General features: G+C 39.8%; 1 protein-coding gene across 2 annotated transcripts; it reads left to right on the top strand.

Annotated features, from left to right (window-relative positions):
• Positions 1-692: 692 nt before the first annotated feature.
• On the top strand, positions 693-22,133 carry HACL1 (2-hydroxyacyl-CoA lyase 1). Of its 2 annotated transcripts, XM_069860204.1 has the most exons (17): positions 693-784; positions 3,441-3,545; positions 7,536-7,576; positions 8,841-8,921; positions 9,484-9,556; positions 9,994-10,071; positions 10,883-10,977; positions 11,429-11,541; positions 13,177-13,312; positions 13,969-14,074; positions 15,946-16,029; positions 16,319-16,420; positions 17,337-17,491; positions 18,470-18,628; positions 18,865-18,972; positions 19,558-19,744; positions 20,153-22,133. In XM_069860204.1, exons 1-17 carry the CDS (start codon positions 719-721, stop codon positions 20,183-20,185), a joined length of 1,722 nt encoding a protein of 573 aa, XP_069716305.1. In that variant the 5' UTR covers positions 693-718; the 3' UTR covers positions 20,186-22,133. The 2 variants fall into 2 exon arrangements, with proteins under 2 accessions (XP_069716305.1, XP_069716306.1); XM_069860205.1 differs by lacking the exons at positions 693-784; positions 7,536-7,576 and having other exon boundaries at positions 3,455-3,545.
• The last annotated feature ends 3,558 nt before the right edge of the window (positions 22,134-25,691 follow it).

Genomic DNA, 25,691 nt, shown 5'->3' on the forward strand with positions numbered 1-25,691 from the left:
TGAGGTTGTTTAACCTGGAAAAAAGGAGGCTGAGGGGAGACCTTATGGCTCTCTACAACTACCTGAAAGGAGGTTGTGGAGAGGAGGGAGCTGGCCTCTTCTCCCAAGTGACAGGGGACAGGATGAGAGGGAATGGCCCCAAGCTCCACCAAGGGAGGTTCAGGCTGAACATTAGGAAAAATTTCTTCATGGTAAAGGCTATCAGGCAGCGGCAGAGGCTGCTCAGGGAGATGGTTGAGACACCATAAAATCACAGAACAGTTCGATTTGGAAGGGATCTTAGCCATCGTCCGGTTCCAACCCCCTGCGACAGGCAGGGACGCCTCTCACTAGGTCAGCCTGCCCAGGGCCGCGGTTGAGCCCCCATCCCCGGGGGTGTTTAAAAGCCGGGCAGGTGAAGCGCTCAGGCGGAGCCGGGCGCCTCGGACTCCCATCTCAAAGGTCTTTTCCAACCTGGCGAGCCTCTATCAACGCCCTGCTCTGCCCAACCCCTGCGGCTCCTTCTCCCGTCCGGGTGCCCTCCCTCCCGCCTCCCCGTCCCGTCCCGGGCTCGGAGCCCCCCCTGTCCCCCCCACCAGGCTCCTCACAGCCCCGGGCTCCGCCGCCAGCCTCACGCCGCGCCGCCCGCGCTCCAGCCAATAGGAGGCTCGTCCCGCCTCATTGGCCGCGCCGCACGCCCCTCAGCGCCTCCCCGACCTTCGACCGGGCTCGTCCCGCGATGGCGGCCGGGAGCGGCGAGGCGGTCAGCGGGGCCCAGCTCATCGCTGAGGCCCTCGAGGCGCAAGTAATGGCGGGCGGGGCGGGGAGGGGAGCGCGCCCTACGGCGAGCGCGCGGGGACACCTCGCGCCGGCCGCGAAGCGCCGGGATGGGGGAAAAGGGCTCGTCCCGCCGCACCGACTCCCAGTGCGGGCGTGAGGCCGGCCCCGCCCGTCACTTAGAGTCATAGAATCGTAGAGTCGTTGGGTTGGAAAAGATCATTGAGAACGTCGAGTGCAGCCGTACCTGAGCAGCGCGTGTCGATCTGCTGGAGGGCAGGGAGGCTCTGCAAAGGGATCTGAACAGGCTGGAGCGCTGGGCTGAGTCCAATGGCGTGAGGTTTAACAAGGCCAAATGCCGGGTCCTGCACTTGGGGCACAACAACCCTGTGCAGCTACAGACTAGGAGAAGTCTGTCTAGAAAGCTGCCTGGAGGAGAGGGACCTGGGGGTGTTGGTTGACAGCGACTGAACATGAGCCAGCAGTGGCCCAGGTGGCCAAGAAGGCCAATGGCATCTTGGCTTGTATCAGAAACGGCGTGACCAGCAGGTCCAGGGAGGTTATTCTCCCTCTGTACTCGGCACTGGTGAGACCGCTCCTCGAATCCTGTGTTCAGTTCTGGGCCCCTCACCACAAGAAGGATGTTGAGGCTCTGGAGCGAGTCCAGAGAAGAGCAACGAAGCTGGTGAGGGGGCTGGAGAACAGGCCTTATGAGGAGCGGCTGAGAGAGCTGGGGGTGTTTAGCCTGGAGAAGAGGAGGCTGAGGGGAGACCTCATTGCTCTCTACAACTACCTGAAAGGAGGTTGTAGAGAGGAGGGAGCTGGTCTCTTCTCCCAAGTGATGGGGGACAGGACAAGAGGGAATGGCCTCAAGCTCTGCCAGGGGAGGTTTAAGCTGGACATTAGGAAAAAATTTTTCACAGAAAGGGTCATTGGGCCCTGGAACAGGCTGCCCAGGGAGGGGGTTGAGTCACCTTCCCTGGAGGTGTTTAAGGGACGGGTGGATGAGGTGCTAAGGGACATGGGTTAGTGTTTGATAGGAATGGTTGGACTCGATGATCCGGTGGGTCTCTTCCAACCTGGTTATTCTATGATTCTATGATGATAAACCAGATCCCTGAGCACCCCTCTGCCCGTCCTTTAAATACCTCCAGGGAGGGGAACTCCGCCACCTCCCCGGGCAGCCTGTGCCAGCAGCTGGGAGACCTTTCGCTGAAGAACTTTTTCTCCAAGGTCCAATCTGAGCCTCCCCTGGCACCCATTCCCTCTCATCCTGTTGCCTGTCACTTGGGAGAAAAGACCAGTACCCTCCTTTTTGCACCCTCCTTTCAGGTAGAATCCTAGAATATTATGGGTTGGAAGGGACCTTAAAGATCTTCTAGTTCCACCCCCTGCCCTGGGCAGGGACACTTCCCACTAGCTCAGGCTGCCCAAGGCCCCATCCAACCTGGCCTTGAACATCCTCAGGGATGGGGCAGACGCAGCTTCCCTGGGCAACCTGTGCCAGTGTCTCACCACTGAAGAAGTTCTTCCTTATATCAAGCCTAAATCTGCCCCTCTTCAGTTTATACTTGTTCTTTCTTGTCCTATCACCTTTTATGAATAGTCTCTCTCCAGCTTTCTTGTAGCCCCTTTCAGGTATTGGAAGGTCACTATAAGATCTCTTCAGAGCCTTCTCTCCTCCAGGCTGAACAACCCCAGCTCTCTCAGCCTGTCCTCATAGGGGAGGTTCTCCAGCCCTCTGATCATCCTTGTAGCCTCCTCTGGGCCCGTTCCAACAGCTCCATAGCCTTCTTATGTTGAGGATTCCAAAATTGGACGCAATACTCCAGCTGAGGTCCCACAAGAGAGGAATAGAGGGGCAGAATCACCTCCCTTGACCTGCTGGCCACACTTCTTTTGATGCAACCCAGGATATGGTTGGACTTCGGGGCTGTGAGTGCACGCTGCTGGCTCACGTCAAGCTTCCCATCAACCAGCACCCCCAAGTCCTCTGCAGGGCAGCTCCCAATCACATCATCCCTCATCATGTACTGAAATTGGGAATTGCCCCGACCCAGGTGTAGGACCTTGCATTTGTCCTTGTTGAACCTCATGAGGTTCTCACAGGCCCACTTCTCCAGCCTGTCCAGGTCCCTGTGGATGACATCCCATCCTTCTGGTGTGAAGTTGTAGACAGTGATAAGGTCTTCCCTCTGTCTCCTTTTCTCCAGGCTAAACAACCCCAGTTCCCTCAGCCACGACTCATAAGGCTTGTTCTCCAGCCCCTTGTGGCCTTTTTGGTGTTAGTTTTCTGCAAAAGCGTTAAAATGTGAGACACTAGGAGAAATTTTCAGAAGAGGCAAAATTGACACACTGAGAAACAATGATGGAGCAGAGTGGTCCCGAGTAACAAGTGGTCAGTGAAAAGTGCTGGGTTTAAGTTGACTGAGGAGCTGACCCATTGTTCCACTGCTTGTAAACCTCTAAAATCCTTTTGACAGCTACGAAGGACAAGCTGCAAATGCCAGCTGGCATTATGCGTTTCCGCTGCGGCTTGTGGACTTGTCTATAAATATATATATATGTTGTTACTATATGTTTTCAGACTGCTTGTGTAGTTGGTATGACCATGCTTCTTGTATGTTTGTTAAAGCTTTCCTTTGGAAACAATTCTGACTTTTTTTTAACATTTTTTGTTTTAGAATATTGAATACATGTTTGGCATTGTTGGTATTCCAGTCACTGAAATCGCAATTGCAGCACAAGCAGTTGGAATAAAATATGTAGGAATGAGGAACGAACAAGCTGTAAGTATCTATCTATAGTACGACTGATTCTTTCTTTTAACCTTTTTGCAGTGGAATGAAATCCAATCTGCATTTTCTTACTAGAAGGTCTGTGGTCTTTGAACATTCCTTTAAAGAACCTATAGAGAAGCAATCACTGTCATTCCAGAATAAGGGGGAGCATTGGTGGAGAGGGTTGGGTGTTTCTTTTTGCCCTTCTTTCCATTTTTAGGTGTTCCCTCCTCATCTGATAACGGAATTGCAACTCCTTTTTCATTTTTAGATGCCTTTCTTTTGGGAAGCTCAGCCAGGTTTTTGTTTCTGTGTAGACTTTCCAATATACTTCTCCCTTAAATTTTACTACTGTCATTTTCTTTTATTGATGTCTTCCTTTCCCAATTAGAACATTAATACTAATAATTCTCTCTCTAATTGTTAGTATTTTAAATCGGTTTTTAAGACTTTCTTAGCTACTTCATCCTCTTTGTTTAAAAGGAAATTTTACTTAAGATCTATTTCCTACAGGCCTAAAAACGTAGTGTTTTTTCATCATCTCTGTTCTGTTCTTGCAGTGCCCAAAGAGGAAGGTTTTCTGCTGATAAACTTCTTTTGACTATTTTCAATAATTGCAATATCTTTTTTTCTCCTTACCTGTGTTTGAAAAGTTCACCAAACAGCAAACTATGAAAGGTTAAAAGGCTTCTGAATGTTCAAAATCAAGCATGAACGTAAACTTGGACAGTCCTAATTGTATATACTTCAGGTTCGCTGCCTAGATATCAGGAATTAGACTCGAGCTCATTAGCATTATGGTGTTATGCCACTACTTCTGGATTTGTTCGGTTTTCCTGTTGGTAGCTCTTGAAGTGTTCAGTAGTTTCAGTAGTAGTCTGAAGCTGAATATAATAACCTCAGGTTTATACCTCAGTTTCAAGGATTCCTGCACAGGCTGTCTAGCTAGCTGCTAGCTATTGAACTGCCAGCAAATGAGCCATCAGCTTTCTGTATTCAGAGATTGTCTACTACTTTGTCAATTACAAATAATAAATTGCTTGATTATTACCTTATGAGGATATTTTTCATGTGTTTTAACCTGCTTATGGATCCTCTGCCTAGGAACACTATTAATTAGAATTTTACCACTTTTACAAGGAACTCCTCCTAATATTCTGGACCTGCACAGTATTCAGGCGCTTGTATTTTGAGCAGTGTTCTTTTTCTATTTTCCAGCATGTAGTTCATAGCCTTCATTGATCGCCCCAGATGTCAAGAAAGTATTATAACACTAGTTCTCCTAAATCAAGTAGTCATGAGCTATATGTTTTTTGTCTGATCCTTATATCCTTGTGTTGGATGTGAAAATTTAGAGGAATGCACGTCTCTATGGAAAATCTGTAACCTGACAGAGCAAACATAGACAAATATGTTTAAAAGGTGTATTTGATTCCTTTGAAGGACTGGGAATTCAACACATTCTTTATATTCCTGTAGGCCATTTACCAAGTATTCTAGTTTTAGCTTTGGTTATTAACATGATTAAAATTAATTTCCTCATGTGTCTGTAATTAACAGAGAAGATTGCTTTGCACTGCCAAATGAGATGCTGTCCTATTTTTCAGTCTTTACTGGACTCTTTTCTGTTAGAGTGAAGAAGGTAAAAAACTTTCTTCTGCATAAACTGTGAATTACTTTTGCATAGGGGAGTAACACTAAGATGAAGACTTGTTATAACATCAAAATGTTACTGTTTCTGTACTTTGGGGAGTGGAATAGGATGAGTAAAAAAATATATCTTGTAGCGGGTTTTGTTTTGTTCGTTGTCCTCAGTAAAGACATAGAGTATTTGCTTGGCAGGAAAGAGTAAAGGGTTATGCACAGGGTATTCAAGACATACTTAATATTTACACAAGGCATAGTTTTAATTGTCTAAGTTTATTAGCTGTGTGGTCTGGCTGTGGAGGGTGTGTATACAGCTGCTTCCTCTGTTGGTGAAGACAGCCCAGTATGATCTGAGATTTATGGAAAACAGTTTTTTTCCAGGAGCTGAGTTTTTACCTCATTTCTGGATGAGGTGTAGCAAAAGCCTGTAAAGATACAGGGCCACTGGGTATACAAGTGCTTAACCATTGTTTACTAGCTATGTTGTATTTGTTTGTTTATATTTGAGTTGAAGACACATTAATTTAGTGAAACCCTACTTAATATGTTTCAACTTGTTGAGAGCAACAGGGTTCTGCTTTGGCTACGATTCAAACCTAGCACTCATGGGTGGTTGCAAATTTTGGGTTCAGTGCCTGCATCTAATCCTCCTACATTTCATCCTAATGTTGATTGTGGGTTTGGTGCTCATTGGCTTTTTACATGCCCACGTCCTTCTTGCCTGTCTGAGGAAAATAAGGATCTGTTTTCAGCTGATGAGCTGTGTTGTGACCTTAACAGATAACGAATGAAGCAGCAGAAGTTTTAATGGCAATAACTGTATGTGAACCCAAATTCTACTTGCTGCTTTATTTTGGCCCTTGGTTCCAAAAAATTATTACCATAGAAACTCAACACCATGATTTGAGTGCCATTGAGAAGATTTTTAGTGACACCTATTCCAGATATTTCTAAACTTTTGCACACAGGTATGTCATCAAATTGTTATCTCATTCTTGAATATTAATGACATTTTTCTTCTCTGTGTTAGAGACTTATGAAAAGTAGAAAAAGATTTTTCTTGTCATTGTACTTTTTTGTCAACAATTCCCTATTCTAATGCTGCAAAGCAAATAAAGCCTGCATATTATTCCACTACTAAGCCCCACATTTTTCTCAAACAGTTGGTCTGTATCTGTAGGAGCATGAGGATGTTAAAGGCAGTTTCTCTTTATGTTGAAAAGCTTATAATAAGTCGGTGTTTTCGCTCATTTAAGCTGAGATTGCTAATATGCTGTGTTACTGAGAATTATTGATTGGTTTGAGGAAAATATATAATAGCTTCGTAACTATTAGAAGGAGCTTCTGTGTTACTTGTACTTACCACAATAGTACTCAGATAAAACCGAAAACCAAAACCACAACTCTATTTCAAAATGAAAGAAGCAGCCTATGAGGCCAGGACCTTACTTAAATTTAAACAAAAAAAATTGCAAAATTACTTATTTCCTGTTAAGTGTTAGAACTTGCTGAATTCAAGACAAAAGCATGAGAATAGGAGGGAGGGAGTGCACCATGTCACAGGTGTGAATCCTTTGGAGTTCTTGGGTTGCCTGTAAGCTTCTCTTTCTACTTGATCACATATTGCCTTGTTATCAGGTCAAATATATATCTGAATATTTAATATTACTACAGGAATAGCATAAAAACATACTCCATAATAATACTGCTTAAGGTACGTTAACACGTTGTAGGCATTATTTTTGTGAAAACTATTCAAATTAGAGTATTTCTTAAAATTGTCAAAATAGCTAAAGCTAAGTGTGATACCAGAAATGGATTGAGAAGTACTTCAGCCGCTCAGCTTGTAAAAGGCAATCCCTAATCTTCTAGAGAATCTCTCTAGTGTGTTTTTTCAACCTCTTGCTTAATTTCCAAAATACGATGAGTCATTCCAGTGATGGCTGGAATTCTGTTTGTTGCCTTTCTCTCATAAATCCTTCTTCTATGCTAGTCTAGAAGGCAGAAGTTTCTTACATATTTTGTTCATATTGCTTCCCTATTTATGGGGGATTTCTTTTATATTGTTTTTTCTTTCATTTTTTAAATCATAAATATTTTTAATCTAATATACTGGAATAACAGAAGCCTGAAGTGTGGAGATGAGTTTTGAGATTTTTCACATAAGCCTTCATGAACACATCTTATAATGGGGAGGGTGCTGGGGTGCTTCTATTTATATTTAAGCTCTAACAATCAGGGCAAAATCTGTATGTGCTTATTTTCAGGGTTTTTTTTTTTGAAAGTTATGTACAAGACATCATGAAATGAATATATAATAATAATTGTATAATTAACTCCAATTTTCAATAGGCCTGTTACGCTGCATCTGCTGTTGGATATTTGACTGGCAGGTACATTCCCTATTTATTAATATTTATAATAATAACATATTAACTGTATTAGACTCAACAGCTCGAAGCTAGGGAAGTTTTTCTAGTTTGGAGCTGGATGGGTTTACTGTGTGCATATGTAGGACAGCTAAAATGGAACATGAATTTTAAAATAACTGTCAATAACAGTTATAGAAATTTCTATTGCTGTGATTCAGGGCAGGAACAAGCAGGTGCTTAAGTTCATATAATATTGTCTATTGTATAACTGTCTGGGGTTTTTTTCTCTTTTAATTTCTGAACAGTAGTTTAACACCGTTGGTATGAGGGCCAGATATCACACCACAATTGTTCACTGCAACTTGGTGGACCCACTATACCTTAATCTCATTGTATGGGCGTATTATTCAACAAATCCCTTATCAATACAGAAACTGATCATATGCCTTCCAGTCTCCCCTTGCATCTTTTGACCTGAAGTACTAGCTTTTCCTTTTTTTCTGCTGCATTTTCCTCTTAATGATTTTGGGAAGTGTTCTGTGACTTGTGAGGCCTGCTGTTTGTGTATCCCATGGATCCTTTTCTAAAGTAAACATACAGTAAAGTGTCTGATTGCCCACAATTGCAGACCCAATGATGCAGGTAATCATTCCTTATTCTGTCTGTAAGCGTGACACTTGTGTTACACAGTTTTGTAGTTTTTCTTCCTTTGAATAATTTTCTAGAAGTAGGCTGATACATCAAGGGTCTGTAAAGCTACTAAAGAAAGCTCAGTAGTTAAGAGTTGTCATTTTTATCTCATCACCTGCCATAGCAAAGTGCCTCTGCCTTAATTAAACTGTAATAAGAATTGTGCTGAATCAGATGCACTTGTTCCTTTGTGAGCTTTCTTCATTGATACCTAGTGCTAGAGTGGGGTTGAGAAAAATGTAAGCACAAGTGGCTTGCCCAATTCCAAATAAGCACTAGATGACGGAGTAAATCCAACATAAGAAGTAAGAAGCTGTGCTGTGCTGAGCCTGCATGTGTTGCAGACTTCCGTGGGGGAGGCACGTAAGTGTTCACTTGCTTTTCCAGTTGGGCAGGTACAGCTAAATGATTTCTGATTCCCGTTGTTAGTCCTTTGTACAAATCCCTTGTTATTTGTGCATTTTGGTGACATGACTGAAACTTTATAATTTAAATTTCAGCATCTTACTTATTTTTATTGGTGATTGATTCCATCTTCCCTGTGTTCACTGTCCATTTCTCTCTATCTCCATTTTGTTTGTTTGTTTTTCTGTAGACCAGGAGTGTGTCTTGTGGTGTCTGGTCCGGGTTTTTTACATGCCCTTGGTGGGATGGCAAATGCAACCATCAACTGCTGGTAATTTAACTACATTTTCCCTTTCAAAATTTTAATAATTGTTTGCTGTTATCCGTTGCAGATGTTGAGCTCTGCATTATTTAGTATAGGACTTTATCTTGTTCTTTCTTGTGGCTGATGAGAAGGGAATTCTTCGTTTATCACCCCCAAAAGTTATTTAGTGCCATTTTTTTTTATTCTTATGGATAAAATTCTCCTTTTTGTCCTACCCCATTATGCATATCTATGAAAAATCTTTAAGTGTACTGAATATATGGATACATTTGAAAATTAAGTTGATATTCAGCCTGTAGTGCTTTATTGATCATGGAGAGTCTTGGAGGTTTTTTCTAAATTTAAATCCCCATTCCTTTTGAATTACTGTATTCCATATGTGAGCAAATTGACAACTGCATTATTAAAATCCATATTTGCTCCCCACGCAGACATTTAGAGCCATAATTAAGAATTGAATTAAATTATGTACAGTGATAGCATTTACTTCCACAAGCCTTCACTGAAACATTGCAGCTTCAGCTGGTCTGCCACAGAAAGCTGAATGAATTTGAATTTATTTTTCTAGGCCCCTCATTGTTATAGGAGGCTCTTCTGACAGAAATCAGGAAACCATGGGAGCTTTCCAAGAATTTCCACAGGTACACAGACATACAACTTCCTACCAAACAGTTTCAGTTAAATAATGGGTGTTGTTTCTTCATTAGTGTAAGAATAACAATTCAAATCACTACATTGCCTAATAGATGTTGTGATGCTGTTGATTTGCTCCATCTGCTGGTTTAAGATTGGAATATCCAGAGTCATGTTAGAATCCATGCTCTGTTTCAGGTTCTCAGTTGGTATATATATCAGTTCCCAAGAAGAGCACCAGTTTCTAGAAAAAATACTTAAGCGCTCAGTGGAATAAGTTTGGCTTTGGCAGTTTCCAAGCCGAGGATCTGCATTTTTCTGTGTGGGAATTTTCAGCTTGTTGTTTTCCATTTGTAATTTTTCACCTTTTATTCATGTTGAAATGAGATGGAAATGAGCAAATCACTTTGATAAATCAGTATAATGGTTATATGCTTTTATTCAGGTTGAAGCTGGGAGGCTCTACAACAAATTGTCTGTCCGCCCAAGCAGCCTAGAAGTTATTCCTGCTGTTATTGAAAAGGTATGAAAAAATACTAAATTAGCAACAGAACATCAAGTAACTTGTCTCCTGCTGTGTAAGTTTTGAGGGTTTGTTTTTTTATATAGTTGTTACTGTAACTAGTTTGATCCTAAAGATATTAGGTGATGGTTGGTTGAGTAATGACAAGGGAAGTTTTTCTGATGAACTGTATTATGGAGCAGGTTAGAAATAGATTCTGGTCCAGTCTGTGGTGGTGTTAGCTTCAGTCAGAGATAGAAAGCTTTTTATGGAAGAAATGCCTTTAGGGAGAAGTACAAGAACTAGAAATGCAAACTTCAGCTCTTTACCATACTCATTGTGTGAAGATTTGGCGGAGTGGGGTTGAGATGATTGGGTTTGGGTTTGGGGATTGCTTGTTGCTTTGGTGGGTTTTTTTTAGAGAGTGAGAGAAAACACATCCTTATCTCAGTGCTTCAGAATGAGTTGAAAATATTGGTTGTCTTGTTTCTTCGCTGTTTGTGCTACTTTAAACAGAATTCAGCATGGCAGTTTATTTCAGAATTTCCAAATACAGTAGCTGATAATGCAGTTGTCTCATTGCGAATTAAGCAAAGAATTTACAGTCCAACACTGTGCGTCTACTGAAAGGCTACAGGTGGCATACAGGGAAAATGTAAATAGCTATAAAAACTTGAATTTACTGGTATAAATCGATCCTTTGGAGCCTTCTCTGTGGTGGTTCATCAATATGAACGGCATTTTCCTTGTCTGACTGCTGAAGGGTTTTACGTATAAAAATTCCTAAAATTCTTTCAGACAGTGGTTAAAACTCTGATTATCTGTTTTCCAGGCTGTAAGAACCAGCATGTATGGTCGTCCAGGTTCCTGCTATATTGACATACCTGGGGATTTTGTGAATCTTCAGGTGAATAAGAGCTCTGTCAAGTGCGTAAAATTATATTCACTGTTTTTCAAGTCACTGGATTTAAAAAAAATAGTTTTAAGTTACTTTTATGATTTTTTCTTTTCTTAAAACAAGAAAAAGCTAAACAAGAGCAAGAGATTAAGTCATTTGCCAAAACGCTGGAATTGTACTAAAAATTGAGCCTCTAAATATAACGTTGCATCATCCCATAGTTTGTAATAAAATGTGCAAAAAGGAATGCATTAATATGGTGGTAATACAATGATGTCATTTTGTAAATCTCTGGAACAACACTACCTATACAATTAAAGAAACATGAAATAAAACTGAGTCAGTTTTAAAAAATCTGTCCTGTTCTGATAAATGCTGTGTGTAACATGGTATGCAGCAACTGCAGTTTTAAGCTAAACAATGGGTACATTTCTTGTTTTAATTTTTTTAAGAGCCTCTTCTGTTTTGTTTTACTTGCAGGTACGTAGAATGCTGCCTGCCACCTCCCATCAGCACAGCTGAATGTTCTGCTGTATCTGAAGCAGTGTCTATCATTGCTCATTCCAAGCAGCCTCTGCTGATCATTGGCAAAGGTAGCAGGCTTTGATGTTCTTTGAACGGTACAAGTTTGAGACAGGAGCAATGACCAAAGAAATTTCTTTTCCCTGCAAGTATTAGCCATCTTATTGTCATACCCTATTAAAACAAAACAAAAAAAACCACCAGAACAAGATTCTTCAAAATGTAATGCTAAAATCTGCTCTATTTTTAGAATCGCTTCATTCTGTTGTGTAAATATTGTCATTTTCATCTAGGTTAAGAGAAAAGTCAATTGATACAACGTAGGTTTAAGTAGAGAAAAATCTGATAAACATTATCTTAAGCATAGAGCCATTACCATGGGATCACTTCCAAACTTCCAAACAAATTCTGTAAGAGTACAGAAATCACATGCTCTCTCTGATGCTCTGGCGTGTATAGCAAGAATCGTATTAACCAAAGATCATTTTTCCATATGGTCTTACTGAAAGTGCCAGCCTGCATGTGTGGGTACATGAAGCAACACAGCAGGTGTTTTACAGACTTTCCATTTTACCTTCCTGAAATAGAGGTGTCTCTAGAGATAAAGGATAATTATTCTCTGCTCTGGTTCTTTTTTTTTTTTTTCATCTTTGTGGAATGTGAGTCACTGCAGTGGTGTTTCTGTTAAAGATGCTGATCAGCTAGGAACAGAATTGAAAATGCCAACTTGTTTCACTCAGACTGTGCTGCAGACCTGTGAATAATCTGTGTCTTGGAGAGAGGTTCTGAGTTTAACCAGGAAGTAAAATGAATGAGATGAGATGGGTCTTGTAATTGATTAGGTAATGAAACGGTACACAGAAAGTAGATAAGGAGAGGGTTTTTTTCCCCTCTCTCTGGTTTGATATACATGAACAAAAGGATGTTCTTGGAACATGAGAGGTAGAAAACTCAGAACTACTTAGATGTGTGTTTTCTTGATGTCAACAGTTGAGAAATATTGTATTTTCTTCAGATCTACTTAACTTAGCAGAAAGTAGCTGGACTTTCTGCTATGTATTATTGTGAGCAGATTTTTGTGAAGAAATACAGAAGGTTATTCTAAGACTCAGTGGCCTTAAGTCATTGTACAGAAACAGGTCAGTTATTCTGGATTGCTTGTGCATCCTTGACTCAGCAGCCTTGTACTGAAAGTACCATCACAGTATATGTATGCACAAACACACATCTTCACGAGGTCTTCTTGGAGCTTCTATTTTTTTTCATTAAAGACCTGTTTGGGCAGATTGTTATGGAGCATGTAATGCAACAGAATGCTGGGGGCAAGCCAAAAATGACATGGCATGACACAAAAGTCATCATCTATTGCTGCTGCAAAAGCTTCTGCCCCGTAGTACAGAATTTCACTCACCCAAAACTGTCATTTTGGATAAGCAGTCTCCTATTTTCCCTGTTCTGCTTCACAGAAATAGCTAAATAGTTCAGCTGAAGTCTTGGGTAAAAAGGCTTCTGTCAAAAATACGGGAAATTTTTACCCCAATACCTGTAGTTTTGCATTTTATGTTTTGAGCTCTCCGAAATGAAAAAGAACAGGCAGCTTTCATAACAGGTTACTATTTCTACCACTAATGTAATGGAGTTAACTTACATTCAAAGAAATATAGTCAGTTTCTGTGGTATTAAACAGTCTCTTTCATTTCATTCAGGTGCTGCTTATTCTCGTGCTGAAAACAGCATCAGAAAGCTGGTGGACCTTTGTGGACTGCCTTTTTTACCTACACCAGTGGCAAAAGGAGTAGTTCCCGATAACCATCCAAATTGTGTAGCTGCAGCAAGATCAATGTAAATATAAAGCAAGGCTTCTAATCCTAACACCTGATAAACAACTAGGAATTGTGATGCTTTACAGATGCCAGGAAAGACAAAATGCTTACAACAAAATTGTTTCAATCACGTTTTGCACATAAGTTTTAGAGCACTGAAGATCTTACTTGGAAAGAAACAGCAGGTTTAGGTGGATTGCTTTTGACAGTGCTTAGAATGCTGTCCAGGAAGATGCTTTATCTGAGACCTAATATTCTGTAACTATGAAACCTATGGCAAGTAGCTGTATCAATGTTGTTAGTATGTATTTTGTAACATACAGTGAAACTGGTAAATGGTTTATGATAAACATTTGACTCAATACACTAGACAAATTACCAGCTTTTTATTTTATCACCATAAACAGAAGCTTAAGGTGCAGTTGAAATTTTGCTGTCTGCTGTCTCTGCAGAGAAAGCAATACTATTATTGGCAATATACTGTCACTAAATTGCAGTTTCTTTAAAAAGAAAAATAATGTGTTTCAAACTACACTGAAAGGTTATGGTTAAAGTAATTTACAAGAACTCTTTTGGCTTTTGGCAAAATGATGTGAATGAACTGTAAGAACCTTACTGGGTGTGAATGTTAATAATAATGTTTCCTTATCTGGTTTTTTTATTTCCCTTTTTTAGGGCATTGCAGCATGCTGATGTAATCATCTTGCTTGGTGCAAGGTTGAATTGGATTTTACATTTTGGACTTCCACCAAGATTTGGACAAGGTGTAAAGATTATTCAGGTTAGCAGGAAAATTATTATCACTTGAAGGAAATCCTCTGTATTCTAGCATAGAGCAATTATTGTAGTTTATTTTGGTAGCATACTTCATGTAGCAAATACTGCCCTATGGACAGTACAGTGCTTATAGTTGTGGTAATTCTCCAGAAATAGCTCTGATTTCTTTATGTATATTTTTTTTTACTTTATTAGTAAAATTTTAAAAATGGTTACAGCATTGTTCCAGCTGTCAGGGACTTGGTGCTGCTCTTATGAGGAGAACAGAAATGTCTGTATAGAATCATGATAGAAACATAGAATGGTTTGGGTTGGAAGAGACCTTAGAGATCATCCAGTTACAAGCCCCCATGGGTAGGGACACTAGGTTGCTCAAAGCCTCATCCAACCTGATCTTGAACACTTCCAGGGTTGGGGCATCCACAACTTCTCTGGAACCTGTTCCAGTGCCTCACAACCCTAACAGTAAAAAGTTTCTTTATAATATCTAATCTAAATCTGCCTTCTTTCAGCTTAAAACCATTCTCCCTCGTGCTGTCACTGTACTACCTGATAAAAAGCCCTTCCCCAGCTTTCTTGTAGGCCCTCTTTAAGTACTGGAAAGCTGCTATAAGGTCTGCCCAGAACCTTCTCTAGGCAGTACAACCCCAACTCTCACAGCCTGTCTTCGTATGGGAGGTGTCCTGGCCCTCTGATCATCTTCGTGGCCCTTCTCTGAACTTCTTCCAGCACACGTGTCTTTCCTGTGTTGAGGACTCCAGAACTGAATGCAATACTCCTGGCGAGGTCTCACGAGAACAGAGCAGAGGGACAGAATCACCTCCCTCAAGCTGCTGATGAAGTTTTTCTGATGCAGTTTAGGCATTATGAAATCTCTCATACTGTTTGACTCCTCTCTCATCTCGATTTTTTTGAAATAGGATTGCTTTCACATCCAGAGTCAGTCGCTGTCTGAGCTTGGTCACTCAGAAATATTAATAGGAATAGAGGAAGAAAGACTATTGAATTAATTAATGTGTTTGGCAATCTGCCAGCTCTTAGAAAGACGTGTCATTTAATTGTGTCCTTAAAGTCTCCTGTCTGTGGTTGAAGAGTAGTAGTTGATACAGTGTGCTAACTGGCCTCCCTTCAGTCATCTGAAACATAATCTCAACTTCCAAACTTTGCATCTTTTCCAGAGGAATAACACAAATTTTTAAGCTGAAATTCCGTTTGGCTTATGAAATAATACATCTTTTATGTTTTTCTTTTTCTAATAAAGAATGTAAAGAAAAATACTTTTTCTTTTCACTTGAAGTAATTTTTTTCACTCTCAAGGGTGAAAAATTAAAATACTAACTCAGTTTATAGTCTGTATGACCTGGTCCTAAATTAGCATTCTGTGTAACCTTTGAGGCCTCGTGTATTACTGATAAAGAAAGTGAAGAAGTTTCTTCAGTGGTCACAATTTACTTTTCAGTTTATTCATAGTAGCCAAATTCACACTGCCAATTGACATACACAAACTTTTCTCAGGAAGAAAATTACTAATTGTGTAGGCTTCGTGGGTATACCTAACCGTATATGTTTAGATTTGATATAGTTATCACTAAAATCATCACCTTCTTCTCCTTAATGTTCCAGTGAAGTTCTGTAGTGTCTGTAGGAGCTTGAAAGAAGCGAGCAGTAAATTTTAAAGATATATATGAACTTTTATTAAAAAGGGTACCTACCATAGGATTTCACAATGTGATTTAAATTAAAGGCAGACGGAAGTTATCCGAACACCCAAAATAAGGTATGAAGACACTGTTAGACAAAGTTCCTCACTTGAACTGAAAAAAATTTATCTATAATATGTGTGAGTTAATGGTGGTCTTTCTTTTTGAAACATAGATCGATATTTGTGCCGAAGAGATGGGGAATAATGTGAGGCCAGCTGCAATTTTATTAGGTGACATAAACACAGTGACTAAGCAGGTAAAGTAATGTCAGATATCCTCCTGTTTTGACCTGAATTTCCTCTGGTTTATATCAAGTAAGTTACCAATTGAAAAAAAAATAGAAAAAAATAACTGTTCAAGGAAGACTATTTTTCAGGCAACTTACTCATGCTATGCATCCAGTCTATTCCAAATTAGATGTTAAAGATTCTAATTATTGTTACTGTGATTGTGTTTCTTGATAGTATTATCCTTGATGTTTGTGATGTTTTGTTTTTTTAAAATATGTTGAAAGAAATCTCTGCAACATTTCAATCTTGTTCCAGCTCTTAGAAGAATTCAGCAAAAGACCATGGAAATATCCTTCTAATTCACAGTGGTGGAAGAGGCTAAGAGAGAAAATGACGAACAATGAGGAAAGATCAAAGGTAATAGTATGTTAAAGAAAAGAGGAGCTTTCTTGCCTTGACAGATACCAAGGCATGGTCAGTTTTGTCGCTGGTCTATATTCAAACTCTTCAATTACTTCTGACAGTCATGTCACCCAGACTTTGAATATGTATGCCATTCTGGTAAAGGCTTACTCTTGTCAGGATTATCAACTGTAAATTAAGTCTTAATACTTAACAAGAATTTAAATATTCTAGGGTTTGCATAAATTCAAACTGCGTGGAAGTCATTGAACTTTGGCATTGGGTTCTTAAAGCCAGAGCTGCCGTATTATGGACAGTGACTTCTAAGCAATGGGCAGGTACTTCAGGAATCTCTAAGTACTCCAAGCGGAAGCTCGCTTAGGTGAAGATACACTCTTAGTTTTCTTCTGTAGTTGTGCTGTTTAGCAATGTCGGTGGAAGTATCAACTATGTTAAAAGCATGTAGCTATTCAGGCCAAAAGAACATAGATGCTTGGCACACGCATAATTTGGTGCAACTCGCATTCTACAAGTTCAGATGCCTGTTTCACAGTCTGGGATCTAAAATAAATCCATTATAGCAGATCACTCTTTTGAACTACCTCCCAGCACAAAGATGACATCTCACTTAGGATTATTAATAGTCAAAACTATGTGCAGAAAAATGTCATGTGTATGAGGTTAAAGTGAATTTTAATAGCTTTCTGTTAATGGTTGGCCATCCAGGGGTTACTGAGCTGAGATAAACACGTTGTATCACCAGGATAGATACAAAAGGAGTGACCTTGATGAAGTGCATGGAAGACCAGAATACTTCAGCTTTAGCTAACTGAGTGCATTTTTATTTTCACTGTTATTATTGATGTGTCTCAGTTCTGCATTGTATTATAAATTCTGTGCATAAGAGTTATGAGTCTCTCTTATTTTTAAGGCATTAGCATTACAGAAATCTCTGCCCATGAATTATTACACAGTCTTCCATCACATCAGAGAACTGATACCCAGGGACTGCATCTTAGTAAGTGAAGGAGCAAACACCATGGACATTGGACGAACTATGCTTCCAAATTACTATCCCCGACAAAGGTGTGATATTTTCTTTGCTGTGTGGACTCAGTGGGCTAGATCTATGTATAAATGTTTTCATTTAGTTAAGAAGTATGATGGTCCAGTTTTTTATAATCCTTTTAAAAAGTTCTGAATAGAAGAACAAGGGGAAGAAATGCAAACTCTTCCTCCATCTTTACTGGAAGTAGGGTTTTTGGTTGGTTGGTTAGGAGCTGTTTATAAAGAAGTATTTAGGTTTACTTAGAACTTTAGTGCTACTTTTACAAGAAGTCACAAGCTTCAGAGTCAGATCAGAAATTTCCCGTCACCAGGAGAACTCACTTTTCCCTCTCATTTAAGAAAGAGCAGTTAATTCATACTTACATTAAAATTAGACTAGACATAATGATTCCCCTTGTTTAAAATAAGGGCACAGTAAATGGTTGTCTTTTTCAGATTGCATTGTGCATATCTGAGAGCAACTTTGAGAAGTTAACCCTAGAATAATCTAGTTCTTCATGTACGCTTTTATCCATTATGTGCTTGTGATTTAAATTATCTAATTTAATTACAGCTTTCAATTTGATTTTGAAAGTTGAACAGAAGACTAAAATTTGAACAACTGATGGCTTCCAAACTTCTAGTTATATTTTCAAGGAATTAAATATAGAAAGATTTCCTGTAGTCTGTCTGTCACTAGAGTAATTGAATGTTTTTGAGATATTATTACTATGCAAGCTAAAAGCTTGTATAAAAGAAGGTTTTTATTGCAGTGCAACTAGTGTATGAGTTCTTAATTTTAGAGCTCTTGTATGTTTATATCACTTGAAATACTTTCAGCCTTATCAAATGTTTGACTGAATATAATAATCCATACATGCTTTCTCTTCATAATAATTGTTTATGAAGCATTATTTGAATAGTATACGGCAAATTATTAAAAATAAAGTCACCGTGGATTAACTTGAAAGCTTGAGTGGAAGTAAAGGGATAGTAATTCTGTATTTCCTCCTTTAGGCTTGATGCAGGTACTTTTGGAACAATGGGAGTCGGACTGGGTTTTGCTATAGCAGCTGCAATGGTAGCTAAAGACCAGACACCTACAAAGCGAGTCATCTGCATAGAGGGAGACAGTGCTTTTGGATTTTCTGGGATGGAGGTGGAGACTATTTGCAGGTGCTGTTTTTTGTTCAAGATGACCCTCTTCATATATCGCCAGGATCAATTAAACAGGAAGGCCAGTTGGCGTTAGATGGGATACTCTTAAAAGCACGTGAAAACCAGCCAAAAAATATACATGGTCATCTTTATGCTCTTGTGACAAAACGTGTTACCAGTGATGAGTAGATCATGTTACACCTTATAAAAAGGTGCAAGTGTTTCAGAATTCTTCCAAATGCATCTTTTCGTAGATACAATTTGCCAATCCTGATTATCGTAGTAAACAACAATGGGATTTACACTGGTTTGGATGCAGATGCCTGGAAGGAGGTGTTAAAGTTTGGAGATCCTGCTACATGGTGAGCATTTCAGAAGTATGTTCTTTTAATTAAAGAAGTGGCCAAAATGGATATTCTTTTCACTTACAATGCTCTGTGATCCAGACTGAAATTTTTCATAAAGTGAGCTTAGTTCTAGGCTAAATTAGTATAAGTAAGAACCAGTTACCTATAGCAAGAAACCAACCTAATTCCAGACTAGTGTTTCCACAACAGTGCAACAGAAATGTTAGTTGTCTCAGATTGCTGCAGCAGTTCAGGATGAGTTCAGTACAGAGTTCATAGTGGGCTAACCTTGAAAATCACGATTGTATAAAAAATTACCTGAGATTTGTGTTTCAAGTTTACACTGGTCTTCTGGAGCCACGGTATCTGTACCCAGAAAACTAAGTTAAAGCTTTGCTCAGCAGTGTCTCCAGGAGGTGCAAATACTAGCCTATAAACATAGTGTAAATGGTATAGGAAACATAGTTCTTCCACCACAGAAGAATTCATCAGGCCACTACGGTAATCATCTTGCATTTTAAAATCAGTGCTGAATTAATTAAATTGATAAGTCTGGCAATTCTTTTCTGCCATTAATCAGAGGTTTTCATTCCATTACAGTGTGCCTCCCGTTTCTCTCCTGCCAAATTCACACTATGAGGAAATTATGGCTGCCTTTGGAGGTAAAGGATACTTTGTTAAAACTCCAGAAGAACTGCAGAATGCTCTGAAAGCAAGCCTCGCTGACAAGCAAACACCTTGTCTTATAAATGTAATGATTGATCCGCAGTCTGAGAGAAAGAAACAGGTATATATGTGTTTTCCTCACTCTTTCTGCAAGCTTCACGTGGGCAGGCCTCTGAAATCCTCAGGAAGTATCACTTAAACTGCAGAGAAGGCAAAAACAGTTGCAAGTCAGAAAGGTTGTCTTCAGATTTGGGAGATAGGAAAGTGGACGCTTTTGGGCTGTACCATCTACTTTCCCTTTTTTTTCTTTGTTTTTATTTTTTTTCTGTTAGCTATTACTAATGCATAGTGTCTTCAATGACTTTTTACAGAATTTATGGTTGTTCTGACAAAATGAGATAAAATGTTTTTGAGTGGTGTTCATTTCCTCTGGGATTCCATCTGGTAGTTCATACGTATTGGTATCATGTTACTCTTACTGTCTGTCCATTCTGATCTGGGTTTTATTCTGGTTTTTATTTGCTTTCAGGAATTTCCCTGGCTGACTCGTTCTAATCTGTAGTAGAAGATGAAGATAATAGTGGTGCAAGGCAGTGTGTTAAGCAAAACTAAATTGGTTTCCAGAAGCAGAACTGGTACAACTGTCTTTTACATAAGCATTGGAACAAAGTGGGATTTAAGAACTGCTATAAGAGGAATCATTACATGCTGAAATTAAGTAATTGTACAATGAACAAGACACATGAATGTATATGTGGCCTCCTAGCAGATTGCACTGATGATAAAATTACATACCTTTTCTGTTACTCAGTCATACACATAACAATTAGTGAATTAAAATCATGAATGTTTTGGATGAAGGAAGAAAGCCGAGGGTTTTATACTGACAGAGTCAGAAGTCTTTTGGGGTCTGCAGTTATAGTAACTTCATTTTTAACTTACCACCAGCTTGCTACTTCTTAGAGACTTTGTCCTTTAAGGACCAAAACAAAGCATCTTGTGGAAAAAGCGCTGATTGGGATCACTGTGCATTGAAGCCCATTGGGTTGATAGTCACTTGGTAATTTTACATGTTGTTTTTTTAGCTTCTATTTCAGGTAGAAGTAGTGTAATAAACATGCATACTTACTCAAGGCCTACGTTTCTATTGCATTTGTTTTTGTTAATTGAGAATTAACGGTGCTTTCAGGGGAAAAAAAAATCTTAGATTTTTGTTTAAAGTTTTGCTCTTTGCAAAGGCAATATCATCCCTGTAAGCTAAAAACAAGACTGGATTTATTAGAAAGATTTCTATGATTAATTAATAAATCATACATCTTTCAAATCAGAAGGATGTAAAAAAAAAAATAAAGAAACAACAAAAGAACAAAGAAAAGACCAACCCCCCCACCAAAACAGACAATGAAAAAAGCGTTAGACTGGAGCTTAATGTTCAGTTTGGCTGTCATCACAAGACAACCACCAGCATTCATGCAGAATTTTGCAGCAGAGATTCTTCTTGTAATGTACCTGCTGTATAGGAACTTGTTGTGCAGCTTTCTTTGGCTGTGATGCAGGGCTAACATTTAAAGCAGGTAGTGGGCCTGCCTGAGGTTCTCTCTGCTGTGTTTCCATCTGTTGTTTCATCTGACAATCTGACATAGAGCTCAGACTTTAAAAATGAAGTAGTTCTTTCTCTGTGCTTCTGCCAGGTCCTGTGGCAACTACTATTCAGTTATCTACAAAGCAGGTTACTTTATATTTGCATTTGTTCTTAAATGCACAGGGAGGTTCCTTATTGTTACATACCTAAAAAGGAAAATTCTGGCTCTTATTGGAGTTTTGATTGCTTTATTGCCTATTATTCCATTGTCATTCCATTGTCACTTTTTTGACCCAAGGAAGAGGATGATTGGGTTGGCAGGGGATCCTGGCCTACAGTTAGGTTTGTTGTAAAAGCTTGGCTTGTTTGTTTTCTTCAATTCAGTCCAGGTCTGGCATGAGGGCATGGATTACTATTAGGCAGAGGAATGTTTCTGCACACTCGTGTCTGACACGAGCAAGGGTAACGCAGTCTGGCAAGAGGTACGGCTACTTGTAGCATGTGTGGGAATAACCGCATGGCAATAGGAATGCTGGTGTCAAGAAAGATAAAGTCCTTAGGAGGGCTAAGAAGAGAAAAAGATAAAATCAGATTTTATCTGTAGAATGGATACAGTTCATGAAAGAGTGTGAAGCTGCTGAGAGAACAGAGGTGCTGTGATCTCTGGGGTACTCTGCAAGGCACGTGGGACAAGACTGGACCCTGTAATCAGTTTTCTTTCCCTCATCTTTTTGACTCTCAAAAAATTATTTTAATATGTTGTAGTGATTAATCACAATCCTTTATGATCCTGTAAAATATCTGTAAGAATTATTGCCAATACTGACCACTGGGGAGGCCATTAACGTTGGATAAGCAAATGCAGAAATTCTTGTTTTATATGTGAAAGTAAATAAAAAGTGATTTTATACTGTTTTTCTTTTAACAAGTGTTTGAATTGTGTCTGCTGTTGGAAATCAGCTTACGCTGGATTTTTAGAAAATTTCTTGGATAACCACAATAAAATGCATGATTCATTTTAATAAGTCAATCCGCCTGGAAAATGGAAAGCAAAGAATTTGAAACTGATGGGAGGCAATAACATCAGTTTGGATTTCATTGAGCTTTTAAAAAGGTCAAAAAAGAATTAACACTGTATTTCTTGTAGCTTTAAAATAGACCAATATCATGATATAAGAGAAGTTCTTAGGTTGTAGTGATTAGATATTTTGAGAACCAAAGAGTGAAATCTGTACTACTTTGTTTCTATAGCTTACCTGCTCGATACCGCGTTTTACACCGTGGAGTTGCATCTAACAGGAGTGTTAGGCAGGTGAAACTACATGAAAGAAAACAATTTCAGAGGTGAGACAGAAACAAGGTATCTCTGAACCGTCCTAATTTTATTAAAGGGAGAAAAAAAGTTACAGATGTCTTAAGTCTGGGGGTTGGTGATCTATGTGGTTTTAGCCAACTGTCACAGCAAAATAGCCAGGTATAAAAGAAGAAATAAGGTTTGTTACTGCCTCACCACCTCACAAGCAAGATAGTTTAAAGTGTTCCTGCAGCCTGTTTGTATGCTCAGCTTGCTAAGGGGTTTAGTTTGCTGCATTAATTACTTCTTATTAACTAAGCTTCACCTTTAGTCTGCTTTGAATTCTGTAGAATTCTGTCAGCAAGAAACAGGTATTTTGAAGGAGACACTGTTTCTGTTAATGATTTGATTGAAACCAGATGGACGAGGTTTAAAGGGGCCCTCAGTGAAGCAGACCCTTACAGCTAATTATCACACACAGTAATATAAATGAGAATTCTTTCAGTGTCTGTTTTTTCCAGGAATCTCTCCACTGCCTGAAGTAGTGCAGAAATAAGTAGGAGAAATTAATAGAATGGTCATTTGCTTGTTTGATGAAATACTTTAAGAAATGTTTGGATTTTATAATTTTTTCCAAGGGGATGATAGAGGAGATAAAAAGTAAAAGGAGTCCTTCCTTGTCATCTACATCAACTAGCAATTAGTTGTGTAATACCTTGGGTTGAATTCTAAACTGGATGCAGAGAGGGGGGTGCTTATGAAGACAGGATTTGAATTGCTGTATTTTGGAGCTGAGGAAATGGATTAGCAGCCCACTTATGGTGTGTAAATGACTGTGGAAACATGAATGTTGACAGTTTAGACCATCTTTGCACATAGCTGATGGGCGATCTCCCCTAGTACTTATTGTTGGTAGTGCTACCACATGAGAAAGATGGTAGAAGATTCATATAAGCCTTTTTACACCTCCAGTCTACACGGAAACGTAAGTTTTTGTAGCTCTTGCTTCCAGAAAGCAATTATTATTCCTGGGCATGAGTTTTGTTCAGTGACTACCTGTAGCTGTTGCAGTGTGAAACAGCATAATCTGCAACCCTATTTGAGAACCAGGTTTTTGTGCAGAGGCTGTTGTGATGTCCTTATGGTGGCTATAGCAGGTTTGCAGACCTTTGCATCACCTTGCAGCTGCAGTGGTTACTGCAGTATCAACATACCCTCAGGCCCTCATCCAAGCTAGAACTCCACGCAGTCCAGATACAAGTCCCTCTCTAATGAAATCAGCGCATTAAAAGTATACACAAGGAAAAAAATGACACTTCTTTAAAAGTATTTGAGGAGCTTGTCATCTCTCTCCTTAGCACTGTCATTAATATAATGTGCACATGTGGCATTTTATACACCTTGGCACTGGGAGGTACTGATGCCACTACTGGTGGACTGGCAGGCACACCTCGAATTCCAGCCAAAGCAGCACATCCTTGTTACAGCAAGGAGACATGGCTGGGATTTAGGCATGAAAGCCTCATTAGCAGGGCCATAACCCTTCCGCTTGCTCTTCAAAAACAGGGATATCATTCAAGTGCTCAGAAAGTAAGTAAAAATTATGTTAGGAAGAATTAATATTTCAGCCCTACCAGGGATTTTAAGCTATCACAGATAAGGAGCAAATGCTGGGCCTCATTCTGGGTAGCTGAAATCGGTGAGATCATTTAGAGCCATTTTTTATCAAGGTTTTCATTCCTGTGTGCCAAATGGGCACTTGGGAAGGATGTCTTAAATACAAGCTTCAAAAGCAGGACTTTATAACGGAAATGCTAATGCAGCCTTAATTATAGCTCCCCGATTCTGCAAAGGGAGCTGGGAAAATGCATTTGTCTGGTTTGATTAGGCTCAGCTCTTATCCCGTGTTTAGAAGACGACAACCCTGCCATACTGGAATGACTAGGCAGCATGCAGTGCCCAACCATTTTGCATGCTGCCACAGTAAGAGTGCTGCCAGGGCTTCAGAATTCAAAGTGCTGTAAAAAGGGAAAGCCTCTCCACCCATAGCCTGACCCAGCACCCCTTGAAATCAGTATGAAATTTGCCATCAGCTTACAAAACCAGGGCAGTTGTAAAACATCAATATGGGCTGCCCAACAACTATGATGCCAGAAAAGTCTCATTGAGTTCTGAATCATAGAATCATCAGGTTGGAAAAGACCCACCGGATCATGAAGTCCAACCATTCCTATCAATCATTAAACCATGCCCCTCAGCACCTTGTCCGCCCGTGCTTGCTGTAGTGTCTTGGGTGGCACTTGTGGCCACTCATTGCCAAAAAAAAAATGAAGAAAAAAAAAAAGGCAAGCAAATTAGGCAACACAGTACCTCTTACTGTTCTGTGCATGACCTGTTTCTTTACCCATCCCCAGCTTTATATGTTGGTTCTTTTGTCAGGCCTTTGGATAAACAAGTTGTATCCTCTACTACTGCTGCCCAAGTGAGTTCAGCTGCTCTGTTCCTGGTTTTGCATTCTGCAAGGCACAGGATCCCTAAATATTTGGTGTTCAGAGATATCCATGAAAGGAGAGGAAAACCTGCTGTGGGAAAATGAGGCATCATGCTATTTCAAAGCTAAGGTGTCTGAATCATTCTTTTTCAGGCCCTGATACGTCAAGGCACCTATGCACGTGCTTCATTTCGGGAGCACCTTCATTGGTTTCACTTGCAAGCCTGAGGTTACATTCACAATTAAGTCTTTTCCTGAATTGGTGGCACTCTGGCATCCATCTGATAGGGATAGATCTTCTACAGAAGGTTACAGTGTCCATGTGAGGAGGCGTTCTCCTAGGGGGGTGTGTGTACTGGTGTTTGGATCCATGTTTGCTTGCATTGTAATGGGCTGTAGCACAGTACAAAAATAGGGTGTTGCATTGCCAGCATCCATGGAGCTCTTTGGGACGGAGAGTTCTGAGACCAGAGCGAGCAGGGAAACAACAACATCAATACTTTTTTCCAGCAAGAATCTTCATGAGGGTGGGGGGGGAAAGCAAATTGTGCTTTGTGGTATTTAATTGATTGGGCTTTTTGGCAAGCTAGATGATAAATCACTTTAAATTAGGAGTCATGAGAGCCAATTACTGCCAGATATTCTTCTGTTTCTTGCCTCCAGCAGCACTGCAGTGATACTCGTACAGTGAGTTTTGCAGA

The sequence above is a fragment of the Phaenicophaeus curvirostris genome, chromosome 6 (genome assembly GCF_032191515.1).
Source record: "Phaenicophaeus curvirostris isolate KB17595 chromosome 6, BPBGC_Pcur_1.0, whole genome shotgun sequence".
Classification (NCBI taxonomy): Eukaryota; Metazoa; Chordata; class Aves; order Cuculiformes; family Cuculidae; genus Phaenicophaeus; species Phaenicophaeus curvirostris.